This window comes from Castor canadensis, chromosome 18, assembly GCF_047511655.1.
Source record: "Castor canadensis chromosome 18, mCasCan1.hap1v2, whole genome shotgun sequence".
Taxonomy (NCBI): Eukaryota; Metazoa; Chordata; class Mammalia; order Rodentia; family Castoridae; genus Castor; species Castor canadensis.
The window spans coordinates 46460726-46479746 of record NC_133403.1 but is presented as its reverse complement, the minus strand read 5'-3'; the positions used below and the strand labels follow the sequence as shown (position 1 = coordinate 46479746).

Genomic DNA, 19021 nt, shown 5'->3' with positions numbered 1-19021 from the left:
AAATCCCTTTATCAAGGCCCCAAGTCCTGTGTACCCAAAGTGCCTCAATGTCCAGGAAGACTGGCCTGCCTGGGAAGCCAAGCAAGCCCCTACTCTGTGTCACCACCACTGAGGGCCTTTTGAAAGGCACTGGCAAGAGCCCTGTCCTGAGGGACGTGGACCCATCCGCACCCAAGGCACAGGTGGGGTCAGGGTGTGCCCCTGCCATGGCAGGTTAGAGGTTGCTATTGGAGGTGAGGGAGGACAAGAAAGCCTCACTGTCCCCACATCCTGACCTGTTAGTCCAGTGGCAGGTGGCAAATGATATAAAGAGCTACAAGCCAAGAAGAAGTCACCCCAAGGCTGCTAGCTAGAAAAGGGTTTTCTCCCGTTTTATTTGATAATACATTTCCACAGAAACATGATATTATTTACAAATATACAAGTAAGAGATTGCTGGTCAAAAATCTTAAGCTGAAAATGTCATCAAAAATTTACAAAAGTCACCGACTGTCCCAGGGAGTCCGAGCTGGAGAACCTGGATGGCCGCTCAGCTCCTGGCTTCCGTGATGCAGATGCCTGGAGCTGTGACCCCACTCAGTGGCCAGGCATGATGCTCCGAGCAGGGCTGGCTCCACACTGGCTGCCGGCTCAGGACGCACTGGTCTGCAGGTTTTTGGAAGCTGCGAGCATTGCTCTTACTTTGGCCATGAGATCCTGTGCAGGTTGAGACACGGTGGGGAGCCTGTGAGCCTCCGGCTGAGGCTGGTACCCAGCCTCATGTGAAGCTTATGAGGAGGTCAGCATAGGAACAGAGGCAGAGCATCCCACTGGCGAGACAAGGCCAGAGCGGGTGGTGGGCAGATGGTGCGTGGTTGTGAGCTGATCCAGGCTGCACTGAGGCCAAAGTCATCCCCCTCAACCTTGTTCCAAACCTTCCCCATGTGACCTCACAAGGCCTAGGGGTGCAGTGGGGCAGGGCCAACACCACCGGGGCTCACAGGAGTCTTGGGCTGGTATCAGTCAAACAAGGGACAGGAATGAAAATGAGCAGAAGAGAAAGGAAGACTTGTACCCACTTTACCTGAGTTATTTTGCTCTGCACAGAAGAAACGATTGCTGAAGAGATCTGACCATCTTTTTCCTGAGAAACTCCCCTGATGCAAAGAAAGGGACCAGAGGCTTAAGCACCCTTGAAAATCCCGGGCTGAGCAACACAATGAACACCTACACCTCAAACCTACAACCAGATATACCATATTTGCTTCCAGTAACTTTACAGCAGCATTACAGTCTAAGCGTTATAAATATGTTATATTATACCCATTTGAAGTATTTTATAAGATGAACCTAACTCAATCCTTCTTCCCTCATGCCCTCCTCCCTCTCCCACTTCCTTCCTTCCTTTGTGGTACTGGGAGTTTAAATTCAGGGCCTTGTGCTTGCTAGGCAGGTGCTCTACCACTTGAGCCACACCCTAACCTGAGGCCCCGAGTTTAACCCCAATACTGCCAAACAAACAAACAAAAACCCCCAAAATATAATATCAACAAAAATCCAGCCAATCAATAGAAAAAAACCACAAGGGAAAAGGAGAGGGAGACAAGGAAGGAAGCACTGACCAGGCCAGCCCTCCCAGGACGAGGACATGCCTCTGTGACCCTCGTGGTCCACATTAAGGCTCTTGCATATGTGGACACTACCCACCATCCCTGGTGGTCAGGGCCTCCCACACTTCTGACTGGCTCACATGAGCTGTGGTTCCTGCTATGTCAATGGGGACAGTCATGCCTCTGCCTCTGACTCTGGGTGTTCTCACACCCATGAAAGCTTACAGCCAAGAATGGGCAGACTTCAGCCCCAAATGCCCCCTTGGCTCTGCCAGGGTATGGCAGGTGGTGGAGTCTGAATTTGAGTCCAACATGGGCAGGAGCAGATTCCTTACAGTCCTGGTGTCTTGATGCTGCCTAAGTTCTGCACACTTGATCAGTCTGAACTCTCATTTGGTTGGCAGGTTGGCCGGACCCCAGCCTTTGTGGCTTGATGGCACAGTTCTGGGTCCCCTGGGCTTTGCAGACACCCAGCACTTTGTGCTCTTGGTCCCACCTCCACCTTGAGGAGTGGTGACCGAGCATGGGCTCAGTTTAAGGAGCAACACCTGCGCAGTCTGCTAATTAGTCCCACTGAAATGCTGCTTCCCCAAGTCCTTCAGGGGTTTTTCGGCCACAGCAGGGCTCTGAATCCCTGCATGAGCCCTGGATTCTGAGGAGCTGCCCTGATGCTCACATGTGAGGCTGGGACCCCTGGCTTGGCCCACTTAATGTCCCCTGTACAAGGCGTTCCCTAGGGCCCAGGCACCACCTGCCATCTCTTGCCCTTTCCCTAAGAACTGCCCAGAGGTCATGGTTACCTGGAGCGCTCCTGGCTGGAGCCCCGGCTCTCCACAGGAGAGATGCTGGCTGAATGGGCTGAGTGGGCCGAGGGACGGTGTGCTGTCTGCTTGCTCGGGGATGCCGACTGAGACCGGGCCTTGGCCTTGGTCCGAGACCTCGACCTCCTCTTCTTCTTCTTCTCGTGGGGACTTCTGAAAGGAAAGTGTCCTTGTGAGGGATGCATAGGGCACAGGAGAAGTGGGTCTGAGCTTGCTTCTGGATGTATATTTCCAAGGGACCTCTCCACATGCATGTCTGTGAAAGATGTGACCCTTCAGTCCTCTGGGGGTAACAGAATGATCAGAGGCCAGCCTCTAGAGGAGGAAGCTTGGTCCTGGGTAGACTGCCTGAGATAAAGTACAATTAGCATTCCATCTGCATTTAAAACACCTAAGATAAGCAACCAAGGGCAGTTATACTACTTTTTCCTTTGTTGATTTAATGAGTTTCCAAAAAAGATATGGATAGTTAGTCAAGCCTGGCACACAAAGGCTCAGTTGTGGGGTGTGACGGCTGCACAACCTGCACCTGAGAAAAAGCTCCAGCTGGACATAGGCTGAGCCCACACTCAGTACTCAGCTCTGACCACTCCCTCTGCTTCCCACACAAGACAGGACCCCAAACCCTGGTTCCTAGCCCCACCTCTGCCCCCAGGATCTGGAATTGCCTGGTTTCATTTCCGCCTAATAAGCATTGTAACAGAACACATGAACTTGGTAAAGGGGGCTGCACAAACAGCCCGAGCCTTCCGCCACAGCCCCTCTAGCTTGCCCACTGACCTTTGCCTTCTTTCACATCTCACCCCCAACACAGAGACCCTGCTGCCGCCCCACTGAGTACTTCTTGGGGAGTATTTGCATGGCTGTCGTTAGTTTCTCAGGCTTTTTCCTTCCCTGCCTCCAGGCTACAGATGAACCCAGCCATGCAGCCCCTCTGGCCTGAGGCCTTTACTTGTATAGTGTGCCCAACTGCTGTTTGTCAGTCTCATGGGAACAATGTGCCTCTCACTACTGACCAAGTCTCTCTTGGGCACAGTGGGCACAGCTCTGATGTGCTTAACTGAGCTCCCTCAAGGGCTCAAGACAGGCATATCCTTTCCAACATGGCTCAGTCCTCTGTCCTAACGCTGATCCCCAAGGCTGGTCAAGGACCATTCTGGACCGAATTCCAGTCCTTTCCACTATTACGGCCCACCATTTCTTTAGTGCCCTGATCTGAAATGTTCTTGCTAAACTATGGGGCTGTGCTTGAGTTGGCAACCAAGGTACCATGCCCAGCACTACAGGTGCTTATGGATATAGGAGAACCAGCAGCAGGTCCCAGGGCTTAGACAGCAGGGTACCAGGCCTGGGACAGAGCCCCAAGTGAGTCCAGCCATGTCATCTTCTGGAAGACAAAGACCCAAGTAGCTGAGGGACCAGCATTTCAGTCTGTGATTCCTGGTACCATTCTGGGTAAAAAACCTGTTGGGTCAACCAGGCAATGAAGTTCTGCAGCGTGGCCAGGCCTGGGATGGCTGGTGTGGTGACAGTTTACAACTCCAATTCAGCTGCTGGAAGAAGGTGTCCCTGGTGGAGCATGGGATGGTGGCCAGGAGATGTGGTAGTAAGGGGAGGCAATTTATAGAAAGTGTATATACCAGGGCGAGCTGCTGAAGTGCACAGGCTCTGTGGGATCTCTATGTCCAGAAATATACACTGGATTTCAGAGGAGCAGGGAAAAAAGGGGCAGCATGTGACCCATGAAGCCCCAAATCTAAGTTTGTGTAACTGCATGACAAATAAACAGTAGGTTATCACCTTCATCTGAGCTCAGTTGACAATCACTACAACTGGACCTCACAAAGCTTTCCCAGTGTTGGAAGGGTACTGTGGTCTGAACAACTGAGCGCACTCTATGCTGAGTGACCTGGTTTTCTGTGCTGTTGCTGAGAGCTGACAGTAACATTGTGGACCAGTCCCACTGCCATTGGGAGCCTGCCCGTTGTTCTTTCCATGGAATGTCCTTTCCATGCGGCTATCAGCCTATGTCCTTCCTCCCCCTTCAGTGGTGACCTCTGCCTGCATACACTATAGCTCCCTAGGAACAGATACTCACAGCACAGTTGCACCTGACTCAGAGGCACTTCTGAGTCACCCATGGGGTGTGTCCCAGCTGCCTGTTTACTGACAGCAGTGTGCCACGTGGGGCAACCTTTCCCTGCTCTTTCATTCTCCTGCTGAGAGACTCTGAGCTGTTCCAGGTCTTGGCAATCATGACCTGAGTTGTTTTTGTGGCCAAATGTTTACAGAGCTCACATCTGGGAAAGGAGTGTCTGGGAAGTGGAGCAGTTGCATGGTTACCTTTGCAAGAAACTACCAGCAGTTTCCCAGGCGGCCGCACCACCCGCAGTTGTGGGGACAGGGCTGGTATATGCAAATCAGCGTGCCATGGTGCTTTTGCCGCATTCCTGACTGATGCTGAGTCTTTCTGAACACATTCTTTTGTGAAGCTGCTCCAGTGTTCACCTGAAGTGGTGCTGCAGAATTGGCACTGCAAGTGTGTTCCCTGCTGGGGGCTTGTCTTAGCTGCCTCTGGAGGAAGTTTTTCACTTCGGTGACATCTAGTTTACATCTTTTCCTCTTATGGCAGGTTTCCCTGTATGCTAAGGAATCTTAGGCGTATCAGTTTTCTTCAGAAAGCTGAATGGCTCTGATTTTACAGTCACACCGATAACCCACCTGAGACCACTTTTGTTACGGTATGCCGTTTGCTCTTTTTCATTCTGATACCCAGTTGCTTAAACAAGTTCTACAGCTTGAGTTGCTTTTGGCACTGTAGTCAACAAATGTTTGGACATCCAGGGTGTCTTCAGACTTTCTATCCCTCTCCCTGGCTCCATCTGCATGGCCTCATGCACACACCATGCTTGTTTCTTTTTTTTTTTGCAGTACTGGGGTTTGAACTCAGAGCCTACACCTTGAGCCACTCCACCAGCCCTTTTCTGTGAAGGTTCTTTTCAAGACAGGGTCTCATGAACTATCTGCCACGGCTGGCTTCGAACCTTGATCCTCCTGATTAGCTAGGATTATAGGTGTGAGCCACTGGTACCTGGCACCATGTGGTCTTTACTGCAGCTTTTGAGTAGGTCTTGGAATCCTGAGGTGCAAGTCCCCACCTGTGCTCTTTTGTTTCAGGTTCTTTGTATCTCTGCACAAGTGCCAGTCTGTCAATTTCTACAAACGGCCTGTGGAATATTTATCAGCATTGGAGTGGGGGTCTGCTGGTGTTCCGGGAAGGAGTTTTTCATCTAAGCTCTTCTTTTTCTTTTTTTGTGGTACTGGGGATTACTAGGCAAGTGCTTTACCACTGAGCTACACCTCCAGCCTCATCTAAAGATGTTTTTGAATACTAGTCTGTAAGCATGCATGTGTGTGCACATGCACACACACAGAGTCCTTATTGGTGTTAGGTATAGCTATGATGGCCTTGTGTTCCCTACCCTCTCTTCTTTGGAGGTCTCTTAAGTTCTTACTGCCTTTCCTGAGCATGCTGAAATTCACTGGGAAGCTCTCTGGCCAGGGGCTTGGTAGAAAAGTTGTAAGCTGCAAATTCAATTTCTAGCAGATAGAGAGCTAGTCAGATCATCTACTTCGAGTGTGAGTTTGGGAATTTGTTTTTTCAAGGAATTAGCTGGAGTTACAATCTAGTTACCCTTTCAACGTCTGTGGGCTTTTCATTCTCGATCACTGCGTCAAAGAGCCAGCTTCTGGACTTGTTTCCTTTTCTGGTCTTCTGCTCTGTTCGTTTCCCATCTTTTGTTATTTCCTTGCTTATACTTTCAATTTAATTTGTTCTTTATCCATCTTCTTAAAATAGACTGAAGCGTTATCTTGATACTTTTATTATTTTGTGATATAACATAAGCATCAAAGCTGCCAACGTGCAGGGCACTGGTGTCTCACACCTGTAATCCAGGTTCTCAGGAGGCAGAGATCAGGAGGATCGAGGTTCAAAGCCAACCCAGCAAATAGTTCACAAGACCCTATCTCAGAAAAACCCATCAAAGGAAAGCACTGGTGAAGTGGCTTCAAGTGGTAGAGTGCCTGCCTAGCAAGTGTGAAGTGTGATTTCAAACTCCAGCACTGCCATTAAAAAAAAAAATAAAAAGCTACTAACTTCCCTTTAAGTACAACAGCCCGCGGTTGCAAAGAGGTCATATCTTCATGATCGGTCACTTTCTGAATTACTCTTGTGAGTTTTTCTTTTGACTACAAGTAACTGAAAGGCATGTTCTTTACCTTGTGCTCAGTGTTTTCCAGATGGTCACAGGTTTTTGACACAATGCCCTGTGGCTGCAGAGCCCACCTGTCCGGGCCAGCGTCTGTGCCCCCACAGAAGGCGCCTTCTCCTGCTGTGGCTCTCACTCTACACACATTCTGAACGTTTGTCCTTGTGAGGCCATACACTGTCCTCCTCTAGTCACGCTTACTCCAGACTACAAAGCCTCGGAGTAATGCAGCCACGTCACATTTCTTGATACTTGTGTGGGGTCATGGGTCTTTTTCTGCCTTTTAAATGGTAAGCTACTTGTATATTCATATTTAAAGTGTCTCTCACAGGGCTGGGAATGTGCTCAGTGGTAGAGCTCTTGCTTAGCATGTGTGAGGCCTGGGTTCATCCCCAACACTGGGGGTGGTGGGGGGCGGGGAAGATAGGTCTTTACAAACCATCTGGTCTAAAATCTCTGCCTTTCAACTGGTTTTTGGCCTGGTTATGCTTTATGTCATAATCATTATTTCTGGTGGTACTGGGGTTTGAACCCAGGGCCTTGTGCCTGCAAGGCAGGAGCTCTATACTTGCACATACTCAGCCCTATTAATGTCATTATGTATTACAAACAACTTTACTTGTGTACTTTTCTTGTTTGCACCGTTTGTTCTTTCTTCCTCACTGCTCCCTTTCTTTTGAGTTCAATAAAGCATTTTTAACTGTTTTATATCCTCTATTGGCTTTTTTAGGGGACTACTGTAGCAGGGAGGAGGATCAAAAGAAAACAGACTAGGCCTGAGTCCTGAGAAAGGAGCAGGGAAGTAGGGATGGCATAGCAGAGAGATAAAACCTAAGAAACCTGAACATGAGGAAGGTCACATAGCACAAGAGAGGGTAGAGTCACATAGCACTGGGGTAAAGTAGCCAATAAAATTAAATATAACCATATATGGATTAGATCTTTCTTTTTGCTTCTGTAACCTGCTTGCAAGGGTATATAAGGTGAGACCCCTTTGTTCTCGGGCTCAGGCTTTGGACATGAGTCCACTGAGTCTGTGCCAGCACAATAAAACATTGCTTCCTGCTAATTGCCTCAAGAGTCTCGTATCTCAGCTAGCAAACTCCCGCAACACTATGACCTATACCCTTCCACTATCAAAATTTACCTTGAATGAGTAACAACTTGTGTTGTGTAAGACCCATCCAGCAACACTGTACTCCCAGTCACTCACTTCACAAGCATTTGTCCATGTGCCATGTGCAGTGTTATGTACCAGGAATTCAATGGCAAAAAAAACCTTACTAAAGCTTCATTATTTGCTGTAATAAAATACCGAGAGCATCCTGTTGAAATGTGCTGGCGATATGATTTGGAGAACATTCTTAAGAGAAATGCTTTTATAATGGACTCAAAGTGCTTTTTGAGAACGGGATTTTTTTTTATGTTTCCACACTGTATCAAATTTACTCTTAAAAAATATTCTGTAGGCCCAAATCTTTATTTCCAAATGCTCACTAAAAGGAACTGGGGCTCCTTAGAGAAAGGGCCAATCCCAGGGCTAGAGCACGGAACGCACCAGGTGAGCCTTGTGTTGAAAAGCACCTGAGTATTCAAAGAGCATGACTGAAGTGGAAGGGTCCCCACTCGCGGGTATGAGATAAGTCACCGTCAACTAGAACAACAGACAATGGGTTGTTCAACACCCCCTTTTCCCCCAAAGCCTCCAAGTCTCCAGGGAGTAAAACAGAGAAGAGGTCTTCTTTTGAGAAGACTGCCAGCCAATGAACACAGAAAGAAGAGGAGGGTCAGAAAGCCATGTCTCACACCCGTGACTCATGTGGTGATGGCGGCCAGGATGAGCAGAGAGCTGCTGGGAACACAGCTGATGTGGTCTCACAGTGCTGCTTCGCAGACCACTACTCGTTCAGAGACCAGTCTCAACACCACTAACAGTGGGACAGATGGACATTTATGTGTCTTTGCTGTGACACAGAACCACTGTACACAGTGTTCTTGCCTAAATATAATGCATGTCGCCATGGAGACAGTGAGACAGTCAGACTTGAACAGTATGAAGTACAGATGGCATGGGTGCTTCAAATGTGCCACAGTCATGAAACACAGGGAGGAAGGAAGGAGGGAGGAAAGAGGAGTGTGGGTGAGCAGAGAGCAAATATGGCAAAACATGAGCACTGTTTAGTGAGCTGTAGATCAAATTATTTTTGGGTGTTCACGGAACTATTTGAAAACCTTCCTGCTGTGCACGGTGGTGCACACCTGTAGACCCAGCACTTGGGAGGCTGAGGCAGGAGGATCGTGAGTTTGAGTCCATCCTGGGCTACACAGCAATATCCCATCTAAAAAATGAAAAAAACAAAACAAAACAAAGCAAAACAAAACCCTCCTGTACACTATAAAAAATTTTCAAAATAAGAAGGCCGAAGAAGAAGGATGCAATGCTGTCCGTGGGAGAAAGCTCAAATCTGGGCAGCAGCACTTTCCCCTGTCTGTGGGATGTTAAGACAGAGACCCCAATCCCACACTGAGACCAAAGGATGGAGTGACACAGTCTGGCTCGAGACTAGAGAGCTGGCTCCCTAATAAACACTGACTCGAAGCCCAGCTCGGGCCTCCACCAAGGAGCAACACTACTCAGCAGCTGTACACATCATGCTCCCTGCTGCTGGCCCTACCAAACGAGCCAGTCCTCAGCGCTGCACAGGGGATCGGAGGTTGAGCATCTGCTGGGGAGGGCAGCTAATCTCTCTCGCCTTCTTTTCTGGGGCCCCAGAACTCCCTCGGTAGCGCCACAAGGCCTTGTGGTCCTTGTGTCTGACCGGGTGGCTGGCAGCGCCAGCCAGTGAGTTCCCAGCATCACCACCACCTCCTCCCTTTAACATGGAGGTTAATTTGAGGGCAAAGCAAGAACTCTTCTGTTAAGAGAGATCTTTTGCCACAAGGAATTAATTTTAGACTGTGCCCTTTACATGCAGCTAAGGCGATGATGAATTTCAAATGCTAAGTCACTTGTAAGGAAAGAACGCTGTGACTGCAATGGTTGTGCACAGTTAGTGTGGTGGCTAATGTGCACAATGGGATTTATACCAGGGATCTTCACTGACACTGACCAGCTTTACAGTCCTTTGCTGACTTTCCTTTGTAAGAAGAGGTCACAATTCACCAATTAGTGGCTGCCCCAAATACCCAAATGCATAGTGCCTCTTAGTGCTCTCGCCATGGTGCTGCTGGAGAGGGGATGCTCTATAGCTAACTCTCAGAGGTCCTGTGGATGGGCAGTGTAGGCAATGACTGGACCCCGTGTGTGTGCCACCCATGTGATCCACGGTCTGTCCTCTGAAGGGTCTGGTCTTTTCTGGTCACTTATCGCTTGGAGGTACAGCATAGCTCCCTGTTTTCCCATCACTCCTGTCTATTTGGGAATCATGAAAACCTGTTACGTGACTTCAGATTTGAGAACTTGAGGATGCTCCTTTGAGACAGTGCCCTGTGGCTGGGAGGGTGGCACCAATGGAGGCGCTGCCCACCATTGTCAAAGGCTGTTCAAGTGTCCAGAGCCCATATGCTAAACACTTGGTTCCCAGGATGGTGCTACAGAGAGGTGGTGGGGCCTAGTGGAAGGTCTTCAGATCACTGGGGTGTGTCCCTGAAGGGGACAGTGGGATTCCAGCCCCTTCCTCTTTGCTTCCTGGCCAAAGGCAGGCATGGTCATGTGCTGCATCCTCCATTCATGAGCTGGTTTTCTCAGGCCTTTGGTCATTGCAGCACACAGCTGCCTAACACGGGTTGAGGCAGGCAGTGCAGAGGGCAGATGGCTAGACATGCTTTCTGAAGTTAGGTGGGGACTTGGGGCCCCCTGAGATTGTCACCAGGAGAGAGAGACTGGTCTGATAGTCAAAGGCCTGGCCCAGGCCCAGTGGCTAGGCTTCTAAAAACATGGAAGTCAATTTCCCTGCTCTCTTAAAACCAAGACAGGCATCCACTAGAGGTCAAGAGTCAGTTCATGGGCCACTTTGCCTCCCTGTTTTGTGGGAGCCAAAAGGACTCTGACTCCTCTCAGGAGCTGCAGCCTTGGCCTTGGTCATCATCACACCACTAGGGAAGCAATGGCAATTTCCCTGAAGATCAGGGAGGACACTAAGACGGGAAGTTTGCCTTATCCTTCATAAGTGCCCCGTCCTCCTTCCTGCACCCTAAGGACAGGTGAGCTGGGTACGGATCCAGGAAGGGTAGTGAGGCTTCATGGCTGGTACTGGGGGACAAAGGGTTCCAGCAGACCCCATTGGAACCCCTGGCCCCAACAGACAGCACCCCAAATTGCTAAGCCAGTCTGAGCTCCCAGTGATGAGTGCTTCCAAGGACTTGTTGTACTTAAATTATCTACAGCTGCTTCAGCAGTGCTGTCAGTGGACAGCAACTCCTCTGAACCTTTTTGGCCCAGGGAACCCCCATAGTAAGGCCTGTTAGAGCATGGTGGCCTACCTGGAGCGGGTCCTTTTCCTGCTGGCTCCGGGGCTACTGCTCATCCGGTAGGCAGTAGGGACACTTCTGTCTTCCCGCCGTCTCTCAGGGGAGTGCGCTCTCCTCCGAGGGGACCGGGACCGTGACCTGGACAGAAGACGATGGCAGCGATCAGTTCTGTGGTTTGATCTGCATGGTGTGCAACCCCCCTGCTGCAAGGCAGAGACCAGACCCCCCACCCGAGTCTGCAGAGTGCAGACAGTACAGCACTTAGGCAGGTCCTATGTCATCAGAGGACCTGCTCTGCTGACACCGCACTCCCTTGGAGGCGACGCCTCTCCCCACCCCCGCCCTGTTGCACCAGGGTACAGGTCTCTGGGAGGCCATGCTGGGTACTGCCACTGCCCCCGGGGCTGTGCCTGCTCTTTCCTCCTCTTGCCTCTCCCTGTTTATCTGCCTCAAACTTGCAGCTCACTTATGTTGCTGTCAATCTCAGGCAAGGGAAAGACTAAGACTCCAGTGAGCCCCTTTCCACGTGTCTGAATGCTGGCAGTGGGAAGAAACTAAAAGGTCGTTAAGTGGGAGGACTGCAGACTGCACCTGCTACCTCTTCTGTCCACACTAATGGCACCGTCTCATAGCAGGAAGAATCAGGACTGTGCTGCAGGCTCACTGGCATGAAAAACCTTCACCCAGCTCAGAGCATGCCATTCTCACAACAGTTGGGCTAAATAATTTAAGTTTATATGAGGTTTCATGGATGCAAACCCATCCACTAATACTTATTCTTCCTTTGCCTGGGCCTAAAAAGACTCATTCTTTCATGCTGGGATATAATCCACACATGGCAAGAAAGACCCTGAAGACCCCCACCCATCTGAGGGAGTCGAGATCCTTAATGTAGGGTCCTTCAACAGTGGTTCTGGGTCTTTTATTTTACTTCTTTGTTCACTCAGTGAAATTACTGTTTCGGGAAAACCTGCAAGAGCAGAAATCTGGAAAAAGCCCCACATTTCTCTCCATTCTGTTTCCATGACAACTCAACTCAAAAACAATATAAAGAGCAGCTTGATTTTGCCATCTGAAAAAGTTCTCCATTGAATCATTTTAATTACAATAAAACCCCAAACCAACACGCACTGTTGTTCCAAAGATCAACTTGTAGTCATACTCCCCCTTCTTGTGTCGTGGACGTTATCAGCCAGCGAGGCTGCCTCCCCAGACCTTCCCTAGGACTCTACCACAGAGTAGAGAGGTGAGGGCGTCAGACACCTTGACATTTTACCAGGTTTCCCCTCACAAGAGCTCCAGGAGTCAAATCTGCTCGAGGCCGAGGCTGCCTGATAACTCTCCTGCTGTGCTGCTGCTGCCACTGCCGAGCTGCTGGGACAAGGCTCCGTGCTCAGGGTCCCTGGGGAGGCTGAGGGCCTGCGGTTGGAGGCACATACTTCACATTCAGAATGAAATGTGCCGTGCTGGGCGCTACCAGAACCGTGAGAAAAGCTCCACTTAATCAAAGCTTTAGCGCCTACGATGCTTAACATAGAACTCTACAATAAACTCAAGTCAGGAAAAATAAGTTAGTTGGAATGCCTACAGATTCACAGCTGCATGTACCGTAGTGCAGTGGCTGCTACCTCCCGACTTATTCAGAGCAAGGTGCTGTTCCCAGCAGCTTTCAAGTCGTCTGGGAAGGAAGCCCACTTCAGAACCGGGGCAGTAAATAACAGTAGGTAATTCTTCAGGCTTCACTTTAATGAGAGAAGCTTTAGTGCTTTTTATTTTGTTAATAATACTAAGTTCTTAATACTAATGCCACGACACAGTGTGAGGACCAGGAATTTCAAAGTAAATCACCTGTGCCATGTCATCAGAGCCTTCTTAAAGATGACATGATCCCAATTAAAAAGTCTCCAGTACAGTGCAACTCAGATAGTGCTTCCTGTGCAGCCACAGTGGTCTGCTCTTAAACACCCAATGAGGCTTTTCTTAACGATATAAGTCCAGAAGTTTTATCGGAATGGCAGTGATCACCACTACTAAGCAGCTCTTCTCACCGACATTCAGCCGTCTGTCTAACGCACTGCCTCCGTTCACGTCACCTCTCCCAGGTGTCTCAGTCACCGGATAAATACAACAGGCGACTTGAGGAGCCAGGGGCTGATCTAACCCAGGCCCCACCTTCCAGGGTCCTCATGCTTAAACTGGGTCAGGTTTTTACCTGCATACTCGGCCATCTCCTAGGCTCCATGGCCTGCGTGCTGTGGCCGCTTCTCTCCTACACCGGGAGGTGCAGGTGTCCTGGAGTTTTACCTGGCTTGCTTATGGATTACACAGAACCACTGTCCCACACATCATGTTAAGTATTAACACCCAAGAACTGTGGTCCACGAACCCTATTTCTCCCTTTAAGAAACAGTATTAGGAGATTAAATGATTTTTTATTGGTTTGTTGTGCAGTTTATTATGGAGAAAATGAACAGCAGAAAATAATAAATTTCAAATTAAAATATCCCAATCTTGCCTGCCTAAGTTTCTTTTTCTTTTGTGGCACTGGTGTTTGAACTTAGGGCCTCACGCTTGCTAGGCAGTTGCTCTTACTGCTTGAGCCACTCTACCAGCCTGTGTGCCTAAGTTTTGAATGTTAAATAAAACTGTTTTTTTTAAAAAAGGTCACATTAAATCCCACTCCCAAGTACTTAGGGGGTGAATTTCTAGAAGATATCTGCACTGGAAGGGCTTAACCACCTACCCAGAACCTCCCAAAGCCTGGGCTTATCTGAAGAGGCATTCAGGCACTTAGATGAATACTGAGGGCAGTTTCAAGCTTTAGTCTTGTGAGTTTAGTTTGGTAACACTTAAGTCATTAGGTTTTATTTTTAATGTTACACACAACTAAACTGCGCAAGTACTCTTCATTCCATTAAGACAGAACCTGATGTGATAAAAACACAGGAAAACACAGGTGAAAAAAGTCTCACACTTTAATCAATGCTGATTGAAAGACACTAAATACTACCTCATTAAAGCCAGGATGCTGTTTGAAAAGTACATACTGATTTTGTGAAACTGAAGATTTTTGCTACTATTAACTTGCCTTTGGTGATCTAAAGACACTCACTGAGTAAGTCGGACTTCCAGTGTCTGAGCAGCCCACTTGTGAACAGAAATTCATCATGGCAGAAACAGGCTTTGCAACCCTACAGCCCTGCATTTTATGAGTGCAGAGACTCGGCATGTAAAGAAGGCGAGTTTCAGCTACATTTAGAGCATCAACAACTGCGTTGCTCTACTGTGAGCTGCCAGTCATTTAAAAACGACCAAATAGGCTGCATCAGGCCCAAGAAACAAGTCTGGTATGTCCTATGTAGACAGTATGCCTGTAATGAGTTACTCTATCTGAAAAGAGAATGGAGAAAGTAGTAAAAGTATCATTAGCGCTTTCCATGCTGTGTTAAGACTCAGCAGTAGCTCACATTCTGGAGGAGAACACTGTGCCCTCCGTTTTATGTACAGCTGCAGCGTTTTGAATCCACTTGGATCCCTGGGAATGCTGAGTGCTGTCAGAGCTTGGACTGAGTTAGCAGATCTGCCTCCAGTGTAGAAAAATGTACTCTTCCTCCACAGAGCACGGCTGCTACGTTAAGAATGAAGGGCTGAGGCAGAAAGTTACATGAAAAGGTTAAGGTGAGACCACCACCTGTTCAACTTGTGTTCTCAGGGTCCAGAGACCACAGGGCGCTAGCCGTGGCCTTCCCTCCTCACCAGGCCACAGAGGGCAGGCGCTCCCTTTGGTAAGGTGCCAACTCTCAGGAGGAACACGCTGGACACACAAGTAGCCAGAAGGCTATGCTTCATAAGACCACTTTTACTTTTGGTACAGCTGTACTTTGCCTTGACCTTCTATCTAAACTGCAAAACCAGGACTGGTGGAGTAGCTCAAGTGGTAGAGCACCTGTCTAGGAAGCGTGAGGTCCTGAATTCAAATCCCAGTACTGCCAAAAACAAAAACAAAACAAAACAAAAACCCCTGCAAAACTAAGCACCAAAGACCTGACTTCTTAGTAAGCTTAAGTCAATTATTTACCTCAGCCACTGAAAGAAATCAGAAGTTTTGCCAGTCATAAAAATGTCCAGCTCTGGTGACACTGTAGAACATTTTCGTCTTTTTGCTTCTTGGGCTTATTAGCAGTGAAAATATAAAGACAATATGTAACACTATGCTTGTGTGTAAAATAATATGTACATTTAAGCCCATTCTAAAGTGAAGCCTAGAAACCACATGCCTGGTCTTAGGTGAATACTTTCAGCTCTGAGCAACCCAACCATGAGGTCCCAAGCTGGACCGGTGGAGCATGTGTGAGCAGGTGTTCATCTGCTGTGCCTGCACAGGTGCACACTGGAACTAGTCTGGAGCTCACACTGAACAGGAGACAGGAATCCTTACCACTGGCCCTCCACTGAGGTTATGAGGGAATGACATTTTTGCTATTTGAGCCCTGGGAAAAAGGAAACTAGGAAGAAATTACCGGGCATAGTGTAGTGACAGCCTGACTTATGCATGTTGTTATTTATTTTCAGTTATACTAGCAAGCCCAAGGTCCTGCATTCAAACTCCAGGACTGCTCCCCCCAAAATGTGTATTATTTTCAGCCATACAATGGTATTAAGAAACTTTCTGAAGAGAGAAATGAGGGTTTCAACTCAGGGTTTCACGCTTGCTTGCAAAGCAGATGCTCTACTGTTTGAACCACACTTCTAGTCCATTTTGCTCTACTTGAATTATTTGCCCGGGCTGGCCTTGAACCATGAACCCCCTACCCCCATCTCAACCTCCCAAGCAGGTAAGATTACAGGTGTAGTCACCTGCACCCAGCTCCAGTGAGAAAAATTTTTAAAAAGGTTTTAATATATGATATAAATTCATGGGAGCTTTGAAAAAAATCAAAAATATGTTAGCAAAGTTACTATTTAATTACAAAATAGATTTTTTGAGTGTGTGTAATGGTAGGAAGCGATGGAACTTCTTGGGAAAGTGCAGGGGGGTCAAAGACTTATCAGGAAGGCAGATCTTGTCTACTGTCTACGGGTTAAATATGGTTCCTTATAACTTTAATGTTGGGTATGGGTAAAAGAAGAAACAGGGACGCTCCATGTCAGTGCTGTGCACAGGGCAAGCTGACAAGAGTCCAATGGGCATTTGGGGGGCACAGTCAAGCATGAGAACCCGAAAGACTGAACAGGCCCTTCTGAGAGTCCTGCAGGCTAGCACCAAGTTTTCTTTGTAACTGTTTCACTAAGAAGCAAATTCTGTGACCCATGAATGAGTTCATGTTCATTAATTCTGCTGCCAGAAATGTTAAAGTGCTTTCTCAAAAACTGGCTCCTGATGAAGGCTTTTGGTTCAACAGTGGGATGCCTGCAGCGGCAGGCAATTAAAGAAAAGATGGGTCCCTACTGCTATCTCCTTCTTCACATGCATTGTGGGTGCTGGGCAGGGTATGTAAGCACGGACTAAGCAGTAAAGACTTGTTTTGCAATTCAAACACTCAAAAGAAATCAGTATGGGAAAGTCCATCCTAACAAGTAACAACAGATCCTCAGCATGCAGCCTGTGAACTGTGCATACCCTCAGCAAACGTGCATGGCCTGTCACCACAACCTTTTGTTTTTGAGACAGGGTCTTACTATGTAGCCTAGGCTGACCTGGAACTTGCACCCTTCCTGCTTTGGCCTCCCAAGAGCTGGGATCACAGGCATAAAGAATCATTTCTTACAACTTGGCAGTAGATGATGAGCTGTGAATAGTCTCATCTGAATCTGCAGGCTTCCCCTCTTCCCACAGATCTGTCTAGTGAGTGCTGTGCTCATTTCAAGCCTTCTTCCCCACCCCATGAGGTGCCAGGTGAAGGGGGTCTTGTGCACACAGCAGACGCAGGACCAGGACGGCGTAGGGGCCCCACACACCCACCTCGACCGCCGCACTGTCCGGTAGGCACTGGGCAGGGAGTGCTTTGCTTTTGAGTGTGACCTAGACCTGGACTTTGATGATGAGTGGTACTTGGGAGAGCGTGATCTAGTTCGAGACCGCTTTTTGTGCTTTTTCTTTTTCTTCTCTCTTTCTTCCTCTCTTGGTGGATCTCTGCTTTTGCTTGAAGGCCTGTCTGGTGGTTTCACGTCTAAAGTGGGCAGAGGTCTGCCTCCAGCTAGCAGAGGACAGGACATAGCACTCGTTTCCTGGGAACAAAAGCAGGAGGGTATTAACAGGGGCGATAGAAAAGTGCAGATTCTAGATCCCCACTTTGGGTTCCTTTACCAGTAGAGAAGACACTCACTGGCTCTAAGGGGTGCCAGTGAGGAAAGACCACTCCCTTCTGTAGCTGCCTACAAAGAGACCCTGACACCTGAGAGAAAAGAACAACTCCTTAGAACTCAGGAGTAGATGAAAATCTCATCAACCAGCATCTCCCTGAATGATGACTCATTCACAAGCTTGTTGGGCTGGAAGTGACTAATTAATGAAGGAGAAGTTTTAAAGACACGGTGTTAGTTAAAAAAACAAACCATATTTGCCACTTTTGGTTTTGGCAGTACTGGGATTTGAACTCAGGGCCTTGTACTTGAACCACACTTACCCCTTTTAGCCTTTCTTTTTTCCCCCCAGATTGGGTCTTGAGTTTTTGCTGGGAGCCAGCCTGGGACCACAGGCGCCCACCACCACACCCAGCTTATTGGCTGAGATGGGGTCTTGCTAACTTTTTACCTGGGCTTCAATTATCACCCTCCTGGTCTCTGCATGGCTGGGATTACAGGTACAAGCCAGCACACCCTCCCCATTTGCTGTTTTATAACTTTCCATCAAAACAGAGCTCCCACAAACTTCCAACACCAGGCTTTTTCAAGAATCTAAAAATAACTTTTGGAGGGGTCTAATCCTTGAATTTAGTAAGACTCTTAGTGAGTCCCATGCATACATAAGGTTGTACAAATCTCAAACACACGGCACTGCAGCTGAGTTTTACAGCAAGAGCATTGGGCATCTGGCCCAGAGGTAGCCGCCTTCCTCACAGACAGCAGCTGCACTTCAGGCCTCAGGCTGCTTTCCACTGCCCTCTACGGGGGGGTCAGTCCCCCATGCACTTAGATGATTGCAACCAAAGTCATTAAACACCACACACTGGGAAGATTTTCACTGTGTGCTTGGAGGATTCAGCTGTAAGATTTATGGAAAAATTCAAGGCAGGTGCTATAGGTGGGCTGGCATCCCATTCTGCCCAGTTGCCCAGGAGTGACAGACAGGATGGGGACAGAGGTGGTGTGCTCAAGTTTGCAAGTCTGCAGGTGCGGGTGGGCTATCCTTGCTTCCTCTCCTGGGCTCACTCGGCCCAAAAACAACATGGAAAGTGATTCAGTGGTGCTCTGCTGGGGGCGGGGGGGCAGTGGCCTAAGGAAAGATGACCACTCAGAGGTTGCTTAGGACATGAGAGCTATTTCTCAGGCTTTCTCCTCAGCTCCTGCAGTGGATGTTCCCTAACACATCCCCGGCACAATGAGGGCAGAGACCATTCCTGAACCTGGAGCTTCTTCCCATGGTCATTCCCAGTTAAAACAACTCAGCTGCCAGGCTGAAGATGTGCTTGCATCCCTCACCTGCAGCATGACCTCCTCTTCCCTGGCACCTCAGGCTAGTTTTTAAGGCTCTAAGTCATCTCCAGGGAGATTTTTTTCAAGGAGTCCGTTCTTACCAAAAAGGTCTTTCTCACTTCAAATTCTTTAGTAAATCATGTTTTCCAGGTTAATTAAAAAAACCCTTATGGCTAACAATTCTAATACATAAAAGCTAGGTGTGTACTAATATGGCAGTCACAGGGAAGAGGGA

The 19021-nt window shown here is 48.4% G+C and overlaps 1 protein-coding gene across 8 annotated transcripts in view; it reads right to left on the bottom strand.

The window, feature by feature from the left end:
* Positions 1 to 346: 346 nt before the first annotated feature.
* Sfswap (splicing factor SWAP) overlaps positions 347 to 19021 on the bottom strand; it is a 71621-nt gene continuing 52946 nt past the window's right edge. For 3 of the 8 annotated variants that reach the window (XM_020181231.2, XM_020181232.2, XM_074060684.1), the window contains 6 exons: positions 17114 to 17379; positions 12415 to 12570; positions 11164 to 11289; positions 2390 to 2563; positions 1064 to 1136; positions 347 to 696 (listed from right to left, as the gene is read on the bottom strand). In XM_020181231.2, coding sequence (XP_020036820.1) covers positions 631 to 696; positions 1064 to 1136; positions 2390 to 2563; positions 11164 to 11289; positions 12415 to 12570; positions 17114 to 17379 — 861 coding nt within the window. In that variant the 3' untranslated portion in view covers positions 347 to 630. The other 5 variants (XM_020181233.2, XM_020181237.2, XM_074060683.1 and 2 more) reach the window with 4 other exon arrangements.